This window comes from Podarcis filfolensis (assembly GCF_964270895.1).
Source record: "Podarcis filfolensis genome assembly, chromosome: 8".
Lineage (NCBI taxonomy): Eukaryota > Metazoa > Chordata > Lepidosauria > Squamata > Lacertidae > Podarcis > Podarcis filfolensis.
The window spans coordinates 25,350,420-25,367,377 of record NC_139611.1 but is presented as its reverse complement, the minus strand read 5'-3'; the positions used below and the strand labels follow the sequence as shown (position 1 = coordinate 25,367,377).

The following is a 16,958-nucleotide window of genomic DNA, read 5'->3' as shown; positions in this document are numbered from 1 at the left end:
CCCTCCCCAGCCGAATACAATGCTATAGAAAAGAGAGCGGGGGAAACATACTTTTCTGTGCACAAAGATTGCAAAGCAGTTATTATCATGCTTTGCCTCCGTCACAGACCTATACCTACACACACACATACACACACACACACACACACACAGATTCTCCTGCACTTCCAGTTTCTTCAATAATGACTCGCTAAGGTTCTCTCCTCTCCAGAGATCTCGCCACATAAAAAATGGAAGATGTCACCCCCAGGTTCTGCATTCCGCCCCCACACAAAGAAGACATACAGTCCCATCCCAGGCAAACATGTCTTGAGAGAGCCGAAAGGGAGAAGGAGTTTTTATTTATTTATTAAAAAGGCAGTCCAAATTCACCAGTAAAATATAAATCTTAAGCAGCTGCTGTACCAGAATATCCCCTCAACCCATTAAGCTCGATATTGGCCACATAAGGGCGGAGGACCCTTGTACACTCCAGATGTTGTTGAACTTCACCTTCCATCAGCTGATGGAGTTGGGGTTCAGCAACATCTGGAAGGTGCCAGATTGGGTGCCAGTCGCCTGACTCTACAGGGTGTCAAGCAGGAATCTTCCCTAGATATAGCCTGATATCTATGCTGAGAACTGAAGTGGGGTCTTTGTGGACGCAAGGGAACATCCCAAGCAGTGCATTAGCCCTGTAGAGCTCAGTATGGCCCTACACTGATTGGGAGGAGGTACCCAATGTTTCAGGCATGAGTCTTTAAGAACATACGCAGAGTGATTTAGCCTGATTCAGCTAGAAGGCCTATCTAGTTCAGCATTCTCTTCTCACAGTGATCAGGCCTATGAGCAGAACACAAGAAGAGGCTGCTGGATCAGGCCAGTGGTCCATCTAGTCCGGCCTCCTGTCCTTGCAGAGACCAACCCGATGCCTGTGGGATACCTGCAAACAGGACCTGAGCCCTCTGTGGCTTCTAGCACCTGGTAATTCAAAAGCATTATTGCCTCCAACCATAGGCAGAGAGCATTGCCATCAGGGCTAGTAGCTTTATCTTCCAAAAATTTGTCCAATCCTCTTTGAAAGCCATCCAAACTGGCCGCCATCCCTCCCTCCTGTGGCAGTGAGTTCCATAGTTTAACCACTTGCTGCATTAAGAAGTACTTTTGTCTCTCCTGAATCTTTCTGCCTCATTGGATGTCCACCCGTTCTGGTGTGGTTGAGAAAGGGAGGGAACCTTTTCTCTGTCCGCTTTCTCTATACCATGCATAACTTTACACACATCTATCATAGAATTGTAGAGTTGGAAAGGGACCCTGAGGATCATCTAGTCCAACCCCCTGCAATGCAGCTGTCCCATACAGGGATCAAACCTGCAACCTTGGCAATATCCAAGACCTTCCATGTGCAGAGCTTGCCCTCTGCAACTGAGCACTGAGCCCTCCCCAGCAGCAAAATGTGGGCAGAAATCATATATTCCATTTCCAAGTCTCAAAGGCAGATTTCTCCCCAGAACAGAACCAAACCTTTGCTGATTTTTAAACTCTCAGTTTGAAAATCCGACCAAGTCATGCTCATAGCAGATCCACTGAAACTAATAGTCTTTACTAAGGCTTCATCTGCATATACATTTAGAGCATCATGCCACTTTAAGGCTTGCCCCCAAAGAATCCTGGGAACTGTAGTTTAAGGGTGCTGAGTGTTGTTAGGAGATCCCATTCTCCTCCACAGAGCTACTATTTCAGGGTGGTTTAACAATTTTCAGGGAATTATGGGAATTATAGCTCTGGGAAGGGAATAGGGGTCTCCTAAATACTCTCGGCACCCTTAGCAAACTACAGTTCCCAGAATTATTCAGAGGAAGCCATAGCAGTTTAAAGTGGTATCATAGTGCTTCAATGCCTGGTGTGAAACCTACCAGTTTCAATGGGTTGTAGCCAATGGCAGTCCTACTCAGAGTAGCCCCATTGATCTGGATGGACATGACTAACGTAGGTTGGTTAATTTCAGTGCATCTCCTCTGAGGAAGGCTTAGTTGGCTTCCAAACCCCGACAACTCACTTCCAGAGGCCCTCCCAGTTTTTCCTCATCCACATTTTAGCTTTCCAAATCAACCGAAATGTGAGCAAGTCCCAATCAATGTATTAGGAATTGCCTGGTTCTCTTGTGCTTTATTGTTGCTACGGAGTTCTAAATACAGTGTTTTCAGTTCCTTCATGTCTTTCCTGCCTCCTTTGTATCATTGATAGACATGTGCACACATCGATAAAAACCTGCGGAATCCAGATTCTTCTTTTTCTGGGTAGTCTCTGACACGCAGCAAACTAAAGAATCAACATATGCAGCAAAAAGGATCAGGGAATCCATTGGGACCAGGTGAGAAGCTGCTGCAAGGGAGGGAGGCAAGTGCTGAATGTAGCCCATGATGGGTCATTAGTTGCCTATGTTTACCTTTCCACTGTGTGAATTCAAAACAATGGGGACTAGAAACCCAGTTTGTTTTTTAAAGAGGGTTTCGGGAATTCAGCAGATTCTCTGCTTTGAGCAAAGGCTAGCCAGATATTCTTTCTCTCTCTCTCTCTCTCTCTCTCTCTCTCTCTCACACACACACACACACACACAACTTAATTTACCTCTTCAAAAATGTGGGGAACCTAAGTGGGTTGGACCCTTACTCAAAGGAGAGAAGCTGCGTTTTCTGGACACACAAAATTGGATATTTTGGCGGCAGAGTACCCTGGCCCCAGAAAGCTAGTGAAAAAGAAATGCAATGGAATTGGAAGCCCAAGTTTAAACCTCACTTCCACTCCTACAGCTCCAATATTAGTTGGTTGGAGGGGAAATGATTGCTTCCAAGAGTGTTCCTCATTTGGCCTCCTAACCCAATACAGGTTCCCAAAATCAGATGCTCAGTACGATGTCACACATACCCCTCACCAGGGGTGGGGAGGAAGGAAGCATGCAAAAACATGTACAAATCCAAAGGGTGAGCACTCTTTACATATAAATAAATATCTATGCTGAGGCGTACATACACAGAGAGATTTTGCTCCCCCTGCCCGGCTTGAGACATTTTCCCCGTTTGCCACTTCGAACAAGTATTAAAAGCTGCTGTAGCCTGCACAACCTCACTTCTACGCATAAGAACCATCAAGCCACCCTGATCCCAGAGGTGGGGTGCTGGGTGTCCGGTGGTCGTTCAACAGGTTGGCACAGGTTGATCAGGGAGTGAGAAGCCTCAGAGGGTCCGCAGAAGAATAAAAATGGCTGGAACAGATGGGTCGGTTTGGTCCAAACCGGGCCATAAGACATCAGTTAGGTAGAATCGGCACATCAACAATGTTCATCCCCTGGCAAGGACTAACCATTCTGCCATGTGCCGTCTATCAACCTTGAATGTACCGAGTGCAGCCCGAGGAGGGAACAAAGCAACAGAGGAAACAACATGTTCCCGACGCCCACTCCCTCAAATCCATCACTGGGGAGGAGAGTCTGCAAAATAAACCCATGCCCGCAGGATCCTTAACAAGGCAGGCAAGACGACTCTTTGGGGGGCTCCCAGGACAGCAAGTCCTCCCGGTGGAGGGGCCCCCTCAAAGTGCAGACCCTCAGCTCGTGGGCTAAAGTCAGCACCTCGGGCCTCTCCCTGCTTTTGACCGTCTTGCGGCCCCGAGTGGTGTCAGCGTTGTGGCAGAGGGCTGTGCCGTCAGTCGTGCCGACGGCCAAGGTTGTGCAAATGGACAGTCGGACGCCTATAGCGCTGGTGGCAGCCCCAGCGGCAGCGCTGGCGCAGCTGCTCAGGTTGGCGCCGGTCCTGCCGTTTGCAGAGCTGGCTGCGCAGCCGCAAGGGGCGCCCGAGGCCCCTTCCTCCCTGTCCGCTTTCTCCTCTTCCTCCTCCTCCTCCTCCTCCTGGATGGCGCTCAGCCTAGGGGCACTGCGTCCTCTGTCCGCCGGAGGCCTGTAGGGGCACTTGCAGTTGAGGAGTTTGCGTAGGGGCACCAGGGGGATGATGGCTTCTCCCAGGAGTTGCTGCTGGATGTGGCGCGAGTCGTTTTGCCTCTTGAGCCGCTTGAACTCATTGAAGGCTGAGTGGGATGTCTGGTAAAGCAAAAGCGCCATGGCATGGGCCTTCTCCGCCTTGGAGAGCAGGACAGCGTGGCACCGCAAAACCACTGCTTTGTTCTTGACCTGGTGCCGGTAGACCCAGGCGAAGACCTTGGGGTGCCGCCCGTCGGCCACGCAGTAGGTGATGCGGTGCAGCAGGTAGGCATGGCTGGGCCGGCGGAGACCTTTCTCGCAGGGGCTCATGCGGATGCCATGGGGGCCGAGGGTCAACTTCATCTTGGTGCTGCGGCTCCCGAACTCGCTCTTGGCCCAGATCTTCTCCACCGCCTCTTCGGTGCAGCCCTCGCCTTTCGCCTGCAGGGTGACGGCGTTGCCCAGGTACCAGGCGGTGTAGGTGGGGTCTTCCTTGTTCAGCTCCACTTTCTGGCGCTTGCTGCGGAAGACGCTGCCCAGCCGCTCCAGGGGGCACTCAGGCCACAGGTCCGGGCAGGAGCGAACAAAGTTGGACAGCAAAGAGGCGTAGCTCAAGCCGGGACCCAAACTCTTGCTCTTGCCTTTGCCCTCATTCTCCTCCACCAGGACAAACTTGCTCCGGCGCCAGGGCAGCATGGCAGCCATGGTGGGCAGTGGAGAGGTCCCAACCCAGGCACGCAACCCCTTTCCTAGGGGCAAGGCTTCTCTTGCAGCTGCGGGGCAGGGCAAGTACACATCCCAGGAAGAATCAGTCTAGGCGGATGTTGGCTAATGCAAGAGCCAGTGCGGCACAGTGGTTGGGATGTTGGGCTAGCACCTGCAAGACCAGGGTTCGAATCCCTGCTCAGCCATGGAGCTTGCTGGGTGACCTTGGGAGCAAAGCCTAATCTACCTCACAGGGTTGTTGTGGGGATTTACTGAGGAGGAAGGAGGCGTCTTGAGGTCCTTGGAGGGAATGGTGGCGTGTAAATGCCATATATCAGTATAGCAATACTATGCCTGATCTTGGCCAGCCTCCCTGGTGCCTTGCTCCTAGCTAGAAAGGGGGGCGCTTTGTTTTCATCTTTGGAGGCTAGAGTTCAATTCTCCTCTCTTAGGAGCAAAGCCCTTGCCGGATCCTATCCTCCCGGTGCTCCTCGGCATGTGTGAATGCCAAAGACGTGTCCACCCCCACTCCGTCTTGACCTACTCCTCCTACCCACTGTAGGGGGGCGGGGGCAGTTCTCTATGTTCGGGAGCCCCGATTTCTGCACTATTTAAAGAGGCAGCTGGTGTGTGTTATTGAAGCGGGGAGGGGGGGGGGCGCGGAGATGAAATATTCCTTTTCTGTCTCCCTGCCTGCCGGTCTCCCTTTCCCAGCCCGGAGATCCCTCCAGGACTCACCCACCGGGCGCCGGACTGGGGTTCCCCCACCCCGCGAAGAGAGCCCTGGCCCCAATTCCCCGTCCCCGTCTTGCCTCGGAGCCAGCTCCCGATTCGGATCAGCCTTTCTGCCTGCGAGAAGCCGCGATCGAAGGAGGGGAAGCAGAGGCGGCGGCGGAGTCCCTGCGCGCTGCTCCGCCTCCCTCTCCGGTCGCGCGCAAAGCGCTGCGCGCGCGATCCGAGCGCTCTCCCGGACCGCCCGCCTTCCCGTCTCCCAACACGTGTAGGCGCGCGCACGTGTGAACGGAGGGCGTCTCAGAGTAGATGCGCGTGGCGTCGGTCCTCCTCCGGGGGCGGGGAGAGGAAGGTAAAACATCTACTCACCACCCGGCCTGTCAAATTCACACTCAGGGGCTGTTGGCCTCAATAGCTCCGCGCCTCCGCCCCTTCCCTTACGCCACGCCCACCCGTGGGCGCGCGGCTCGGATCTCTCAGAATTGTAGGGGGCCAATCTAGTCCAACCCCCTGCATGGCAGGATCTGAAGGAAAAAGTAAAAGTCAAAACGCGCTGGGAACCCAAGGATGCTTTGTGTTGTACGGGGAATGGTCCATCGCTCCCATCTTCTGCCTTGGTATGGCATCCACGCCACGAGTGTCAGGCCTGTTGCCCTCCGATGTGGTTGCACTTTCAGTTCTCATTAGCCCCAGCAGCCAGCACGCCCAGTGGTCAGGGATGATGGGAGAGGATGTTGCTGAGCTCCAGTCCCACTACATCTGGAAGGCACCAGAGGCGGGGAATATCTCTGGGTCTCCAGGTGTTGCTGAATTCCAGCTCCCATCATCCTTCAGCACCTGCTCCCTTGGTTCCTCATCCCCTCCCCCGCCCAGTTGACTCTGGTCTTGGGGGGGCGTGTCTAGGTCTTTTTTTGTTTTACCACACCCCCTTGCCGATTTGAGCAGATTTGGAAAGGCATAGGTGGCCCGCAGTAGCCCTCACCAAGACCTGGCACAGCCTCAAAGGGGTTCACCATTGTTTCTGGGAGCCACTGTTCTGGTAATAACTGGACAATCATGCAGATGAGTGGAGGGAGGGAAAGACTCAACAGTGGGGACCTGTTGGACTTCTGCCTGCCTATTATCCCAAACTGCCCAGGATCTATGGAGAATAGGGCTCTGGGGGAAGCAATCACTGTATACATTAAAATAATAATGGATTCATCCATTGGATGTGCTGTTTCAAAGCAATTATGTCAAAATTTGCATTGCTATTAATAAGATGCAAAGCTCTTCACTCATCCAGGACTAAATTAGCTTGTTCTGAGCTGATGTATTTTCACCATGCGTCATGCTATTTTAAATCATGCTCAGGTTTGTAGCTATCTAACTGCAAAGGGGGTGGGGTGGGCGGCTATCTTGATTCCATCTTCTGAACACTAGGTTCCTGGTTCTCACAGGTGCTGAAATGTTATTCCTCTGAACTACTAGGCTGGTGTTCTTAAAAACAACAACACAAAACTCTGCCGTTTGGCAATAAGCACATATTCCTCTCCCCTCCTCCTCTTTCAGATATCATATGTGCAAGCAGTGATCTGGACAAATAATGGGCTTGATATAAGACAGATTCCTGGGTCCCTGTATTAGGAAAATCTGCTTGCCCTTCTGCAGGAGAGGTTCAGTGGTGGAGCCCTGACTTTCCATGAAGACACCTCGCTTGACAGCAGTACATTTGAAAAGAATCTAGAGGTCTTAGTAGCCCACAAGCTGAACATGTGTGATGCAGCAGCAAAGGAAACTAGTGCAATTCTAGGCTGCATCAACAGGTCTAAAGTCCAGATCAAGGCAAGTCATAATCTGCTCTATGCCGCCTTGGTCAGATGCCACCAGGAATAATTTGTCCAGTTCTGGACACTACAGTTTAAGAAGGATACCAACAAGCTGGAACATGTACAGAGGAGCTTTATGTGGAATGGTTGAGAGAGTTGGGCATGTTTAGCCTAGAGAAGAGGAGACTGAGAGATGATAAGATAGTCATCTTCAAATATCTGAAGGCCTGCCACGTGGAAGATGGAGCAAACTTGTTTTATGCTGCTGCTCCAGAGGGTGGGACCTGATCTAATGGATTCAAATGACAAGAAAGGAGATTCCGACCAAACTTTCAGAAGAACTTCTGGTAGTAAGAGCTGTTCAACAGTGGAAGAACGGACTACCTTGCAAGGTGATGGACTCTCCTTCATCAGAGGTTTTTGAACAGAGGTTGGGTGGCCATCTGTCATGGATTCTTTAGTTTAGATTCCTGCATTGCAGGGGGTTGGAGTAGATGACCCTTTGAGGTCCCTTCCAACTCTACAGTTCTAAGATCCTATTATGAACTCCAAGTTGGGCTGGGAACATCCCCCTAGAGAGCCACGGTCAGTCATTCTGACCTAGATGGACCAATGCTTTTGACATACTGCTGGAATACATTCTGGAAAGCCACTGAAGATTGTGAAACACGGAAAGACAAGAGGGTTACCCTCAGAGCTGTGTGCAAATCACCTCGCCCTATTTATTGGCTAAGAGTCAGCTGGGATTTGTCCAGGGAGAGGAGAAATTCTTCAGCAGTCTCTCATGAGTGAGACTCACCTTCTTCCTTCCACCCCCCACCAGGGAGTGCCAATTTAGGTTGGAGTATTTCCTGTGGTCCCTGCAAAGTCGCAACAGCAGCTGCAGTGATAGTGTTTGATAGCACAAGCCCCCATTTGGCATCCACCACAAAGCTCCAGGCCAGAGATTTCTTTGCCCAAGGGCCACAATCCCATCTTCCAGGGGCCACATGCCAGTGGTGGGCAAGGGGAGAAGCAAAAGTGGACAGAAAAGCTGATGTTTAGTTTTTGCACAGCAGGCTAAGTTTTTATCTCTCTCCATCATCTTTCCAGGCAAGCAAGAGTCATCCATAATCTGGGCTCAAGGGAGCATCCCAGCTAGGCAAAAGCACCCGAGGAGGCAGCGCAGGTGTGATGTACAGTTTCTTGGGCATCGTTCAGGAGTGGGTGGTAAACCATGGGTGCAACAGCAGCAAAGGTGATGGAGGATATCTGGAGGGGATTCTGCAAAATTGCCTTTTTTTCTAGAGGAAGGACTAGGAAATATAAAATCTCCATTTCTTTAAACATAAGTCTCCTGGGGGATTTTGGCTCAGCTCTCACCAAAATAACTTTTTTTTCTCTGCAGTGAGAGCAACATAGGAACACGGGAAGCTGCCTTATCCTAAGCCAGGTTCTTGGTCCATCTAGTACTGGCTCCACGGACCGGCAGGGGCTCTCTGGGGTATCAGGCAGCGGTCTCATCCAGATGCCTGGGATTAAATCTGGGACCTTTTGCATGTGCTCTAGCACCGAGCGATGGTCGTTCCTGCAGAAACCGGTGATCAGAGAACAGTTTCCCCATCTCTTTAAATAGGGCTAAGTAACAAATCAAATCATGCCATTTCCCTTGCTATAAAAAGGGTGATAAAGCATCTTTCTTCTCAGGGATGCTGTGAAAATGAATTAATGAACATTTCCAAAGAGCTTTAGAAGAGACAGAGGCAGAAAACTGAAAGAGGCTCCCCCTCCCTTTCTTTTCTTTTCTTCTTTTTTTTTTTGTCTCCCCCAAGAGATGCTGATAATCTGAGCTGAATTTCCTCCAGGCCCAGGAACAAGTGTTAATGTAGCGAGTGATGGACATAAAATGTAACCTGGCTAAGCATCGGGAGGTTGCATTTGAAGTCCTCGTTGTCGTTCTGAATGTCAAAAGAAGTTGAGGTCACCCCTCAGAATGAGGAATGTGGGATTCTGGGCTGCAGAGGCAGTGTGGAAACACATTAGAAGCCTTTGCAAAGATTCCAGAAAGCAGGAATTCTCTGACAGTGCCTGTGAATTTAAGGCTCACCAAAGGACGAACAGCGCAAGCTTGAGAGTTCCACAGAACTCTTCCTCAGTATATAAAAAAGGAATCGTTCTGTGTGGACTTGGCTTGGTACCGGTGATGGTATTCTTTTATGTAAATGAGTCAATAGGGCTGTCTGGTTTGTTTAATTTAAAAAAACACACCAGATAAATAAAACATGTTTGGTTTGGTTTTTTAAAATAGTATTCTTACCCAATCTTCACAGCCCTAAAGACTCTTGCAGCCAGTTCAGACTCAGTCCTGCTTGTCTCCCTGTTTCTATGGCTAGACATTTTCCTGGGGGGTAGAGGTAGCATAGAACACATAATAGAATATGTGTGTTGGACTAACAGTCAGCTTGGAGGGTGAGTGGAGTACTGAATCTCTGCTGGAGGAGCCCGCTCTGCCCTTGTTTCACCCTGAGACCCTGAGTTTAGGAAAAATAAGAAAGTTAAGTTTACTAAAGTAAATTTATACTTGATAGGAAAAATCCTAGTTCTATCTAACAAAGAGCTCTTTGTTCTCAGCATACAAAGATATCTCCTCTCCAAAGGAGAGGAGGAAGAAGGGAATAAGGAAAGCTGCCCTGACAGCATCAGTCCAGCATCTGAGAAAAGATCTGCACAGGTTAAAGATGTCTCTGTGGTGCAGAGGTTAGAGTGTCAGACTAGGACCTGGAAGGCCCAGGTTCAGATCGCCATTTAGCCATAACAGCTCACTGGGTGACCTCGGGCCTCTCAGCCTGACCTCCCTCACAGGGCTGTTGTGAGGCTAAAATGGGGGTGGCCGAAGTACTCTATATGTCACCTCGAGCTCCTTAAAGGATAAAAAGGTAAAGGGGCCCCGACCATTAGGTCCAGTCGTGGCCGACTCTGGGGTTGCAGCGCTCATCTCACTTTATTGGCCGAGGGAGCTGGTGTACAGCTTCCGGGTCATGTGGCCAGCATGACTAAGCCGCTTCTGGCGAACCAGAGCAGCGCACGGAAACGCCGTTTACCTTCCCGCCAGAGCGGTACCTATTTATCTACTTGCACTTTGACGTGCTTTTGAACTGCTAGGTGGGCAGGAGCAGGGACCAAGCAATGGGAGCTGACCCCGTCATGGGGATTCGAACCGCCGACCTTCTGATTGGCAAGTCCTAGGCTCTGCGGTTTAACCCACAGTGCCACCCGGGTCCCTTAGAGGATAGGTGTCGTATAAATGTAATAAGTAATAAAGGACAGGCGAGGAAGTTTGGAGCTTCTTCTCTCTATCTCCTTTCTCCCCTGGCAGACTCGTCAGTCTTCAGAACAAGGTGAGCTGAATCCCAATACTTCCAATATACATAGCTGTCAACGTTTCCCTTTTTTAAAAGGGAAATTCCCTTATTCCGAATAGGATTCCTTGTAAGAAAAGTTGACAGCTATGCCAATACAGTCATACCTCGGGATGAATGTGCTTCAGGTTGAGCATTTTCAGGTTGCGTTCCATGGCAACCCGGAAGTAACGGAGTGCGTTATTTCCGGGTTTCGCTGCTCGCGCATGTGCAGACGCTCAAAATGACATCACGTGCATGCAGAAGTGGCAAAACGTGGCATCGCGTCTTACATTCCATTCAGGATGCGAACGGGGCTCTGGAACGGATCCCGTGCGCATCCCAAGGTACCACTGTATAGCACATGTGAAAGGTCACAGCTTCAGAATCCTGCACTTGAGCCTGGATAGCTCAGCTGGTTGGAGCATGCTGCTGATAACACCAAGGTTGCAGGTTCAATCCCTGTATGGGACAGCTGCATATTCCTGCATGGCAGGGGGTTGAACTGGATGATCTTTGGGGTCCTTTCCAGCTCTAAAATTCTGTGATTCTATGATCTCTGGTGGTATATTTCTGGGGAGGCAAGATGGAAGAGGCCTCACCAGTCAACATAGGCTGGTGGCCCTCCCAGAGTTGTTGGGCTGCCTCTTCCATCCTACCTTGTCACTGGTTGAGCTGGGCAAGGGATGTGATGAGTCTAGCCACACCTGGAGGACCACAGGATGCCACTAAGTCAGATGCCCTAGCCTCTATAATGTCCCTACCACCACCACTCCCTCACCTTTAGAAAGACAAACCCAAAAAGCTTTCTATCACAAAGAAAAGCTGGCCCCTCACCCAGGACCCCTCCAGCCAGTTCCATCTGAAACACACCACATTTATTTCTTTAAAAGATGCCAAAGAATTTATTCGGCCAATTCCCTGCATTGTTCGTGTGAGAGAACAGATAAAAACCTCACGGCAAAATGTGGAACGCAAAGACTCTGAGAAGGCACACACTATAAATAAGTCAATTTGCAAATACCAGCTTTTAGAGAAATTATAAGCTCCTCTAGAAGACACTCTGTCAGTCTTTGTCACTGAGTGTTAAAGAAAACCTCTGGATTTCTGTGTCTCCAGTGATGACACAATGAATTATGTTGCGTGCATGTGTGGTGTTTTATTTTTGTCAAGCGCACTCTGCCTTCTGAGCTGCGATACATAATGTGCCAAAAATAAGGATTGTTTGTTCCGTGCTATTTGATACTGGGTCATGGCTGTACCCTCCTTTTCAGGGATGAAATTTAAAAGACAATAACAAGGAATTTCGCAGCAATTCTATCTGTGGAATGTGAAAACATAAATTCTGGGTGTGAGGTCAGAATTCAGGAATCAAGTGCTCAGCATCTCCTGATTGTTTTTGCTTTAGGCGAGAATTAAATACATCTTTTAAAAGGCATTGACTATCAATTGTACCGGTTGCCAGTGACAATGAGTCCCATAGGTTATTTGCACTTTGTGAAGAGCCGTACTCCCCAGAGGCTGGTCCATTAGGACAAATCCTTTCGTCTGGATTTTCCCAAGTCTACCTACTTACAACCAGTTCAGAGGGCAGTCCTGGCTGTCAGTTTCTTCTTCCTCCTTAGTCTCAGTGTAGCCCTTGCAGAAATCAGCAGGGAGGAGGAGAATGGGGGCAAAACAAGAATTCCATTGGCTCCACCTGTCACTGGCTCTGGCGCCACCTACTGTTCGTCTCCCTGCCTTCCACCCTACCATTCTCAAAAGCTGCTGGAACCACTTGCTCATGGGTAGGCAAACTAAGGCCCGGGGGGCTGGATCTGGCCCAATCGTCTTCTAAATCTGGCCCACAGACAGTCCGGGAATTAGCGTGTTTTTACATGAGTAGAATGTGTGCTTTCATTTAAAATGCATCTCTGGGTTATTTGTGGGGCATAGGAATTTGTTCATATATTTTTCTCCAAAATATAGTCTGGCCCCCCACAAGGTCTGAGGGACAGTGGACCGGCCCTCTGCTGAAAAAGTTTGCTGACCTCTGAGACTTGTTCCTATTTGCCACAGACTTCTTCCCATTCATTTCAAGGACTGGCATGGCATTCCCCAGACATGCATTCTGGAAATGCAGAAATGCAATTTTGCAGAAATGACCAGGAAAATAAAGGCACGCATCTATTGTAACACTCCAATTTTCCTAAAGAGGTTCATGATATGGGTACCTAGGAACTTGCATTGTACCACGTCAGACCATCTAATTCTAATTTCTTCTCTGAAAGGAAAAGTGACTCTTCCTAACTTAGAATCAGCCTTATGGCAAGTCAAGTGATGCCCCCAGAAAGCTCTTCCTAATGCTTAGTCAGAATCCCATTGCTTGGCATTTGAAACTGTCCATTTGGGACCTGCTTTCCAGAGCCAACAGAATGCCAAGCTGCTCCTTTGTCTATGTGGCAGTCCCCTAAATATTCAAAGACGGGCATCCTACCTGTCTTAATCTCTTCTCCAGGCTAAACATAAAGTTGGAGCAAATGAAATCGTGACTGATTTCTCCCTCTGTGCAGACTGACCCACACACTCACATAGCGCATCTCCTTTCCAATGCAAAACACTTGAGCTAGACCCTCAGTTAGCTACCTCTAGTCCTCTCCCCACACTTCAACAGTTGCATAAATGGAAGCGATCATTGTCTTCAGATCTTTTGTCATGCAAACTGCTTTGCAAAACACCAAACAAACCGAAAACTGTTACCAAACTGAGGTGGTTTCCTGTGCTGTTCTGCCTGGCTCAGTCAAAGATGTCTTCCCCACCACTACCTCTCCCCTGGGGGCCGTACTAAGGGTGGACCTGTGGGGTACAGACTCCCAGGCTTTATTGAAGGTTTGTGGGTAGGTACTGAACTCAGAAAGGGGACGCGGGTGGTGCTGTGGGTTAAACCACAGAGCCTAGGACTTGCTGATCAGAAGGTTGGCGGTTCAAATCCCCGCGACGGGGTGAGCTCCCATTGCTCGGTCTCAGCTCCTGCCAACCTAGCAGTTCAAAAGCATGTCAAAGTGCAAGTAGATAAATAGGTACCACTCTGGCGGGAAGGTAAACGGCGTTTCCGTGCACTGCTCTGGTTCGCCAGAAGCGGCTTAGTCATGCTTGCCACACGACCCGGAAGCTGTACGCCGGCTCCCTCGGCCAATAAAGCGAGATGAGTGCCGCAACCCCAGAGTCGGCCACAACTGGACCTCATGGTCAGGGGTCCCTTTACCTTTTACTGAACTCAGATCAGATGGAATTGAACAGTGATCTACATTACTAGGTAGCATGTAAATCTGAGACAGGGCTGATCCATCAGGCAGCTGCCTCAGGCGGCAAATTCTGAGGGGCAGAAATTGGCTAGAAATGTGTGCCATGCAGTCTGCTGCCTGGCTGCCTTAGGATGTGGTAGAGGACTCTGTTCACCAGCACTGAAGTAAGACTCAACTACCAGTCTACTGGATCAGATTTTGTGCACAGAATGGGGAATGCTCTTGTCCTTCGCCTCAGGCAGCAAAATGGCTTGGGCAGCTCCTGAGCTGAAGAAGTAAATAAATTCAAATTACTTTATCTAGAGATAATTTGAGTTGTGTGCGGGGGGTAATGGATGGGGTTAATTGAATGGGAATTAAATTGATCTGGAGCAAGATCTGTTGGGGAAATTAATTTAGGGTCAATGAACTGATGAGAGCCTGATTTGGGATGGGATACAAATTAAGTATTTATCTGAGGTTATTTATCTTAGGAAAATGGAATGGCCAGCCCTCTGTGACATTTAAATCCTAAACTTGCCTCTATGCATATATTTTAGCATATGCAGATCTGTGACTCTGGGCCTATATGCCGAATCTATGTGTCTTTAGCAATCCCCACGTCCACATCTATCTCATGGTTTGACTAATTAAGAACAGAATAAATTGCCTTGGCCAGACAATTTAGTCCATCTACCTCAGTATTAGGGACACAGGTGGCGCTGTGGGTTAAACCACAGAGCCTAGGACTTGCCGATCAGAAGGTTGGCGGTTCAAATCCCCACGACAGGGTGAGCTCTCGTTGCTCGGTCCCTGCTCCTACCAACCTAGCAGTTCGAAAGCACAAAGTGCAAGTAGATAAATAGGTACCGCTCCGACGGGAAGGTAAACGGTGTTTCCGTGTGCTGCTCTGGTTCGCCAGAAGCGGCTTAGTCATGCTGGCCACATGACCCGGAAGCTGTCTGTGGACAAAATGCCGGCTCCCTTGGCCAGTAAAGCGAGATGAGTGCTGCAACCCCAGAGTCATCCGCGACTGGACCTAATGGTCAGGGGTCCCTTTACCTTTACCTTTACCTTTACCTTTACCTCAGTATTGTCTTTGCACCAACTGCGAGCAGTTCTCCAGGATATCAGACACAGGTGTCTCTCTGCTCTACCTGGAGATGTCAGGACTTGAACCTGGGACCTTCTGCATGCAAAGCAAAAACTCTACCCCTGAGGTATATGGCCCGTAATGAATTAACACATGCACACACATTCCCTTTCTCTCCCTTTCTCTCAAACACACGCACATCACCACAAGCCATCTATCCATGGCCCTTGAGTCTGGCATACTAGACACCTGTTTGCAGCATCCTGTGATGGGCTGGCTTGTTGATGGTCTGCTACTTTCTTGACCTCCTGTGACAAGATAGGAACAAAGTTATTTGCTCTTTGTCTTCTGCTTCCTGTTGTAGTCTTTTTGCCCACATGAAGAACATCATTTCCCTGCTGGATCAGATGAAGTGTCTATCCAGCCCTGCTTCCAGTCTCCAAAATGCCCTGGGAGGTCCACAGTCATCCAAGGTACACTGCTCCTGAACATAGAAGAAGAAGAGGAGGAGGAAGAGTTTGGACTTGATATCCCGCCTTTCACTCCCCTTAAGGAGTCTCAAAGTGGCTAACATTCTCCTTTCCCTTCCTCCCCCACAACAAACACTCTGTGAGGTGAGTGGGGCTGAGAGACTTCAGAGAAGTGTGACTGGCCCAAGGTCACCCAGCAGCTGCATGTGGAGAAGCGGGGAATCGAACCCAGTTCACCAGATTACGAGTCCACTGCTCTTAACCACTACACCATGCTGGCTCCCTAGAAGCTCAGATCAGATTGACTTTGTGACTTTCCCCTTCTCTGTTGAGATGCTTGTGGGAAGCTGTGATTCGGTACAGAGGCAGCTGATCCATTAGGGCGAATGAGGCCCTACCCCACCAGTCTCAGCCAGTCCCCACCATGTTGCCTTTGGAGATTGAGGGAGGCAGCACAGCTTATCAGCTCCCTCCTCCTTGGTCTCAGTATTGCCCCTTGTCATTGCCTCTGGCGCCACCTGCTGTTGGCCTCCTCGTGTTCCTGCTAATCCCAGGCCACATTCACACCATAGATTTGAAGTGCCATTTTAAGCAGTAGTGGCTTCTGGCAAAGGGTTCTGGGACCTGTTATTTGATAAGAGTGCTGAGAATTGTTAGGAGGAACCTATTCCCCTTCATGGAGCCACAATTTCCAGAGTTCCCTGTGAAGAGAGATTGACTGTTAAAACTACCCCAAGAACTGTAGCTTAACCCCCACAACCCAATTCCATTCCTTTATTGTCCTTCTGGCTTACTCAGCCCTGTGTTGTTTTTTTAATTATCTATGTTGTTCTATATTGCTTTAATGTCGTTTTCAGGGCTGTAACCCATCCTGGGACTTGAGGGTGAAAGGCACGTCATGAAATATAATAATTTATTTATATGCAGCTTACAGTGGCACTTCAGGTTACAGACGCTTCAGGTTACAGACTCCGCTAACCCAGAAATAGTACCTCGGGTTAAGAACTTTGCTTCAGAATGAGAACAGAAATAACGCGGCCACGCAGCGGCAGTGAGAGGCCCCATTAGCTAAAGTGGTACCTCAGGTTAAGAACAGTTTCATGTTCCTCCGGAACGAATTAAGTTCTTAACCTGAGGTACCACTGTACTTGCCAAAATGGCGCCTAAGTGTTTTGCTGCTTCTGAATTCTGGTTTAATTCTTAACAAGGCGATTCTGTGCTGTGCTGTGTGTCAGCTTCACACGGAACATTTTGTCCCCCACCCCCTCGGAGCCAGCCTTTTGCACCCCAGACGTTTAACTTGGTATTTTCCGCTGCAGCGCTCCCAGGGAGTGATTAGAAGCTGTTCTGGTACAAGAAGAAACCCGGTGAACTTGGCTGGCGTCCTCACTGCAGCCTGCTCTGATCTTTAACTCACTCGGGAGGCATACAACTGCGACGTTAGTATTCTGTGCCACAGCCAGACACTGCTGATAGCAATCTGCCTGTCAGGCTAAGCTGTTTTGGGTGAAAGCGATGCAGTGCAGGGAGAAATAGCCTTGATCCTCTTTACTCC

The 16,958-nt window shown here is 49.5% G+C and overlaps 1 protein-coding gene across 1 annotated transcript; it reads right to left on the bottom strand.

Moving 5' to 3' along the window:
* Window positions 1-321: 321 nt before the first annotated feature.
* Window positions 322-5,732, bottom strand: FAM43B (family with sequence similarity 43 member B). Its single transcript, XM_083626644.1, has one exon. It carries the CDS (start codon window positions 4,658-4,660, stop codon window positions 3,500-3,502), a length of 1,161 nt encoding a protein of 386 aa, XP_083482770.1. The 5' UTR covers window positions 4,661-5,732; the 3' UTR covers window positions 322-3,499.
* Window positions 5,733-16,958: the final 11,226 nt, after the last annotated feature.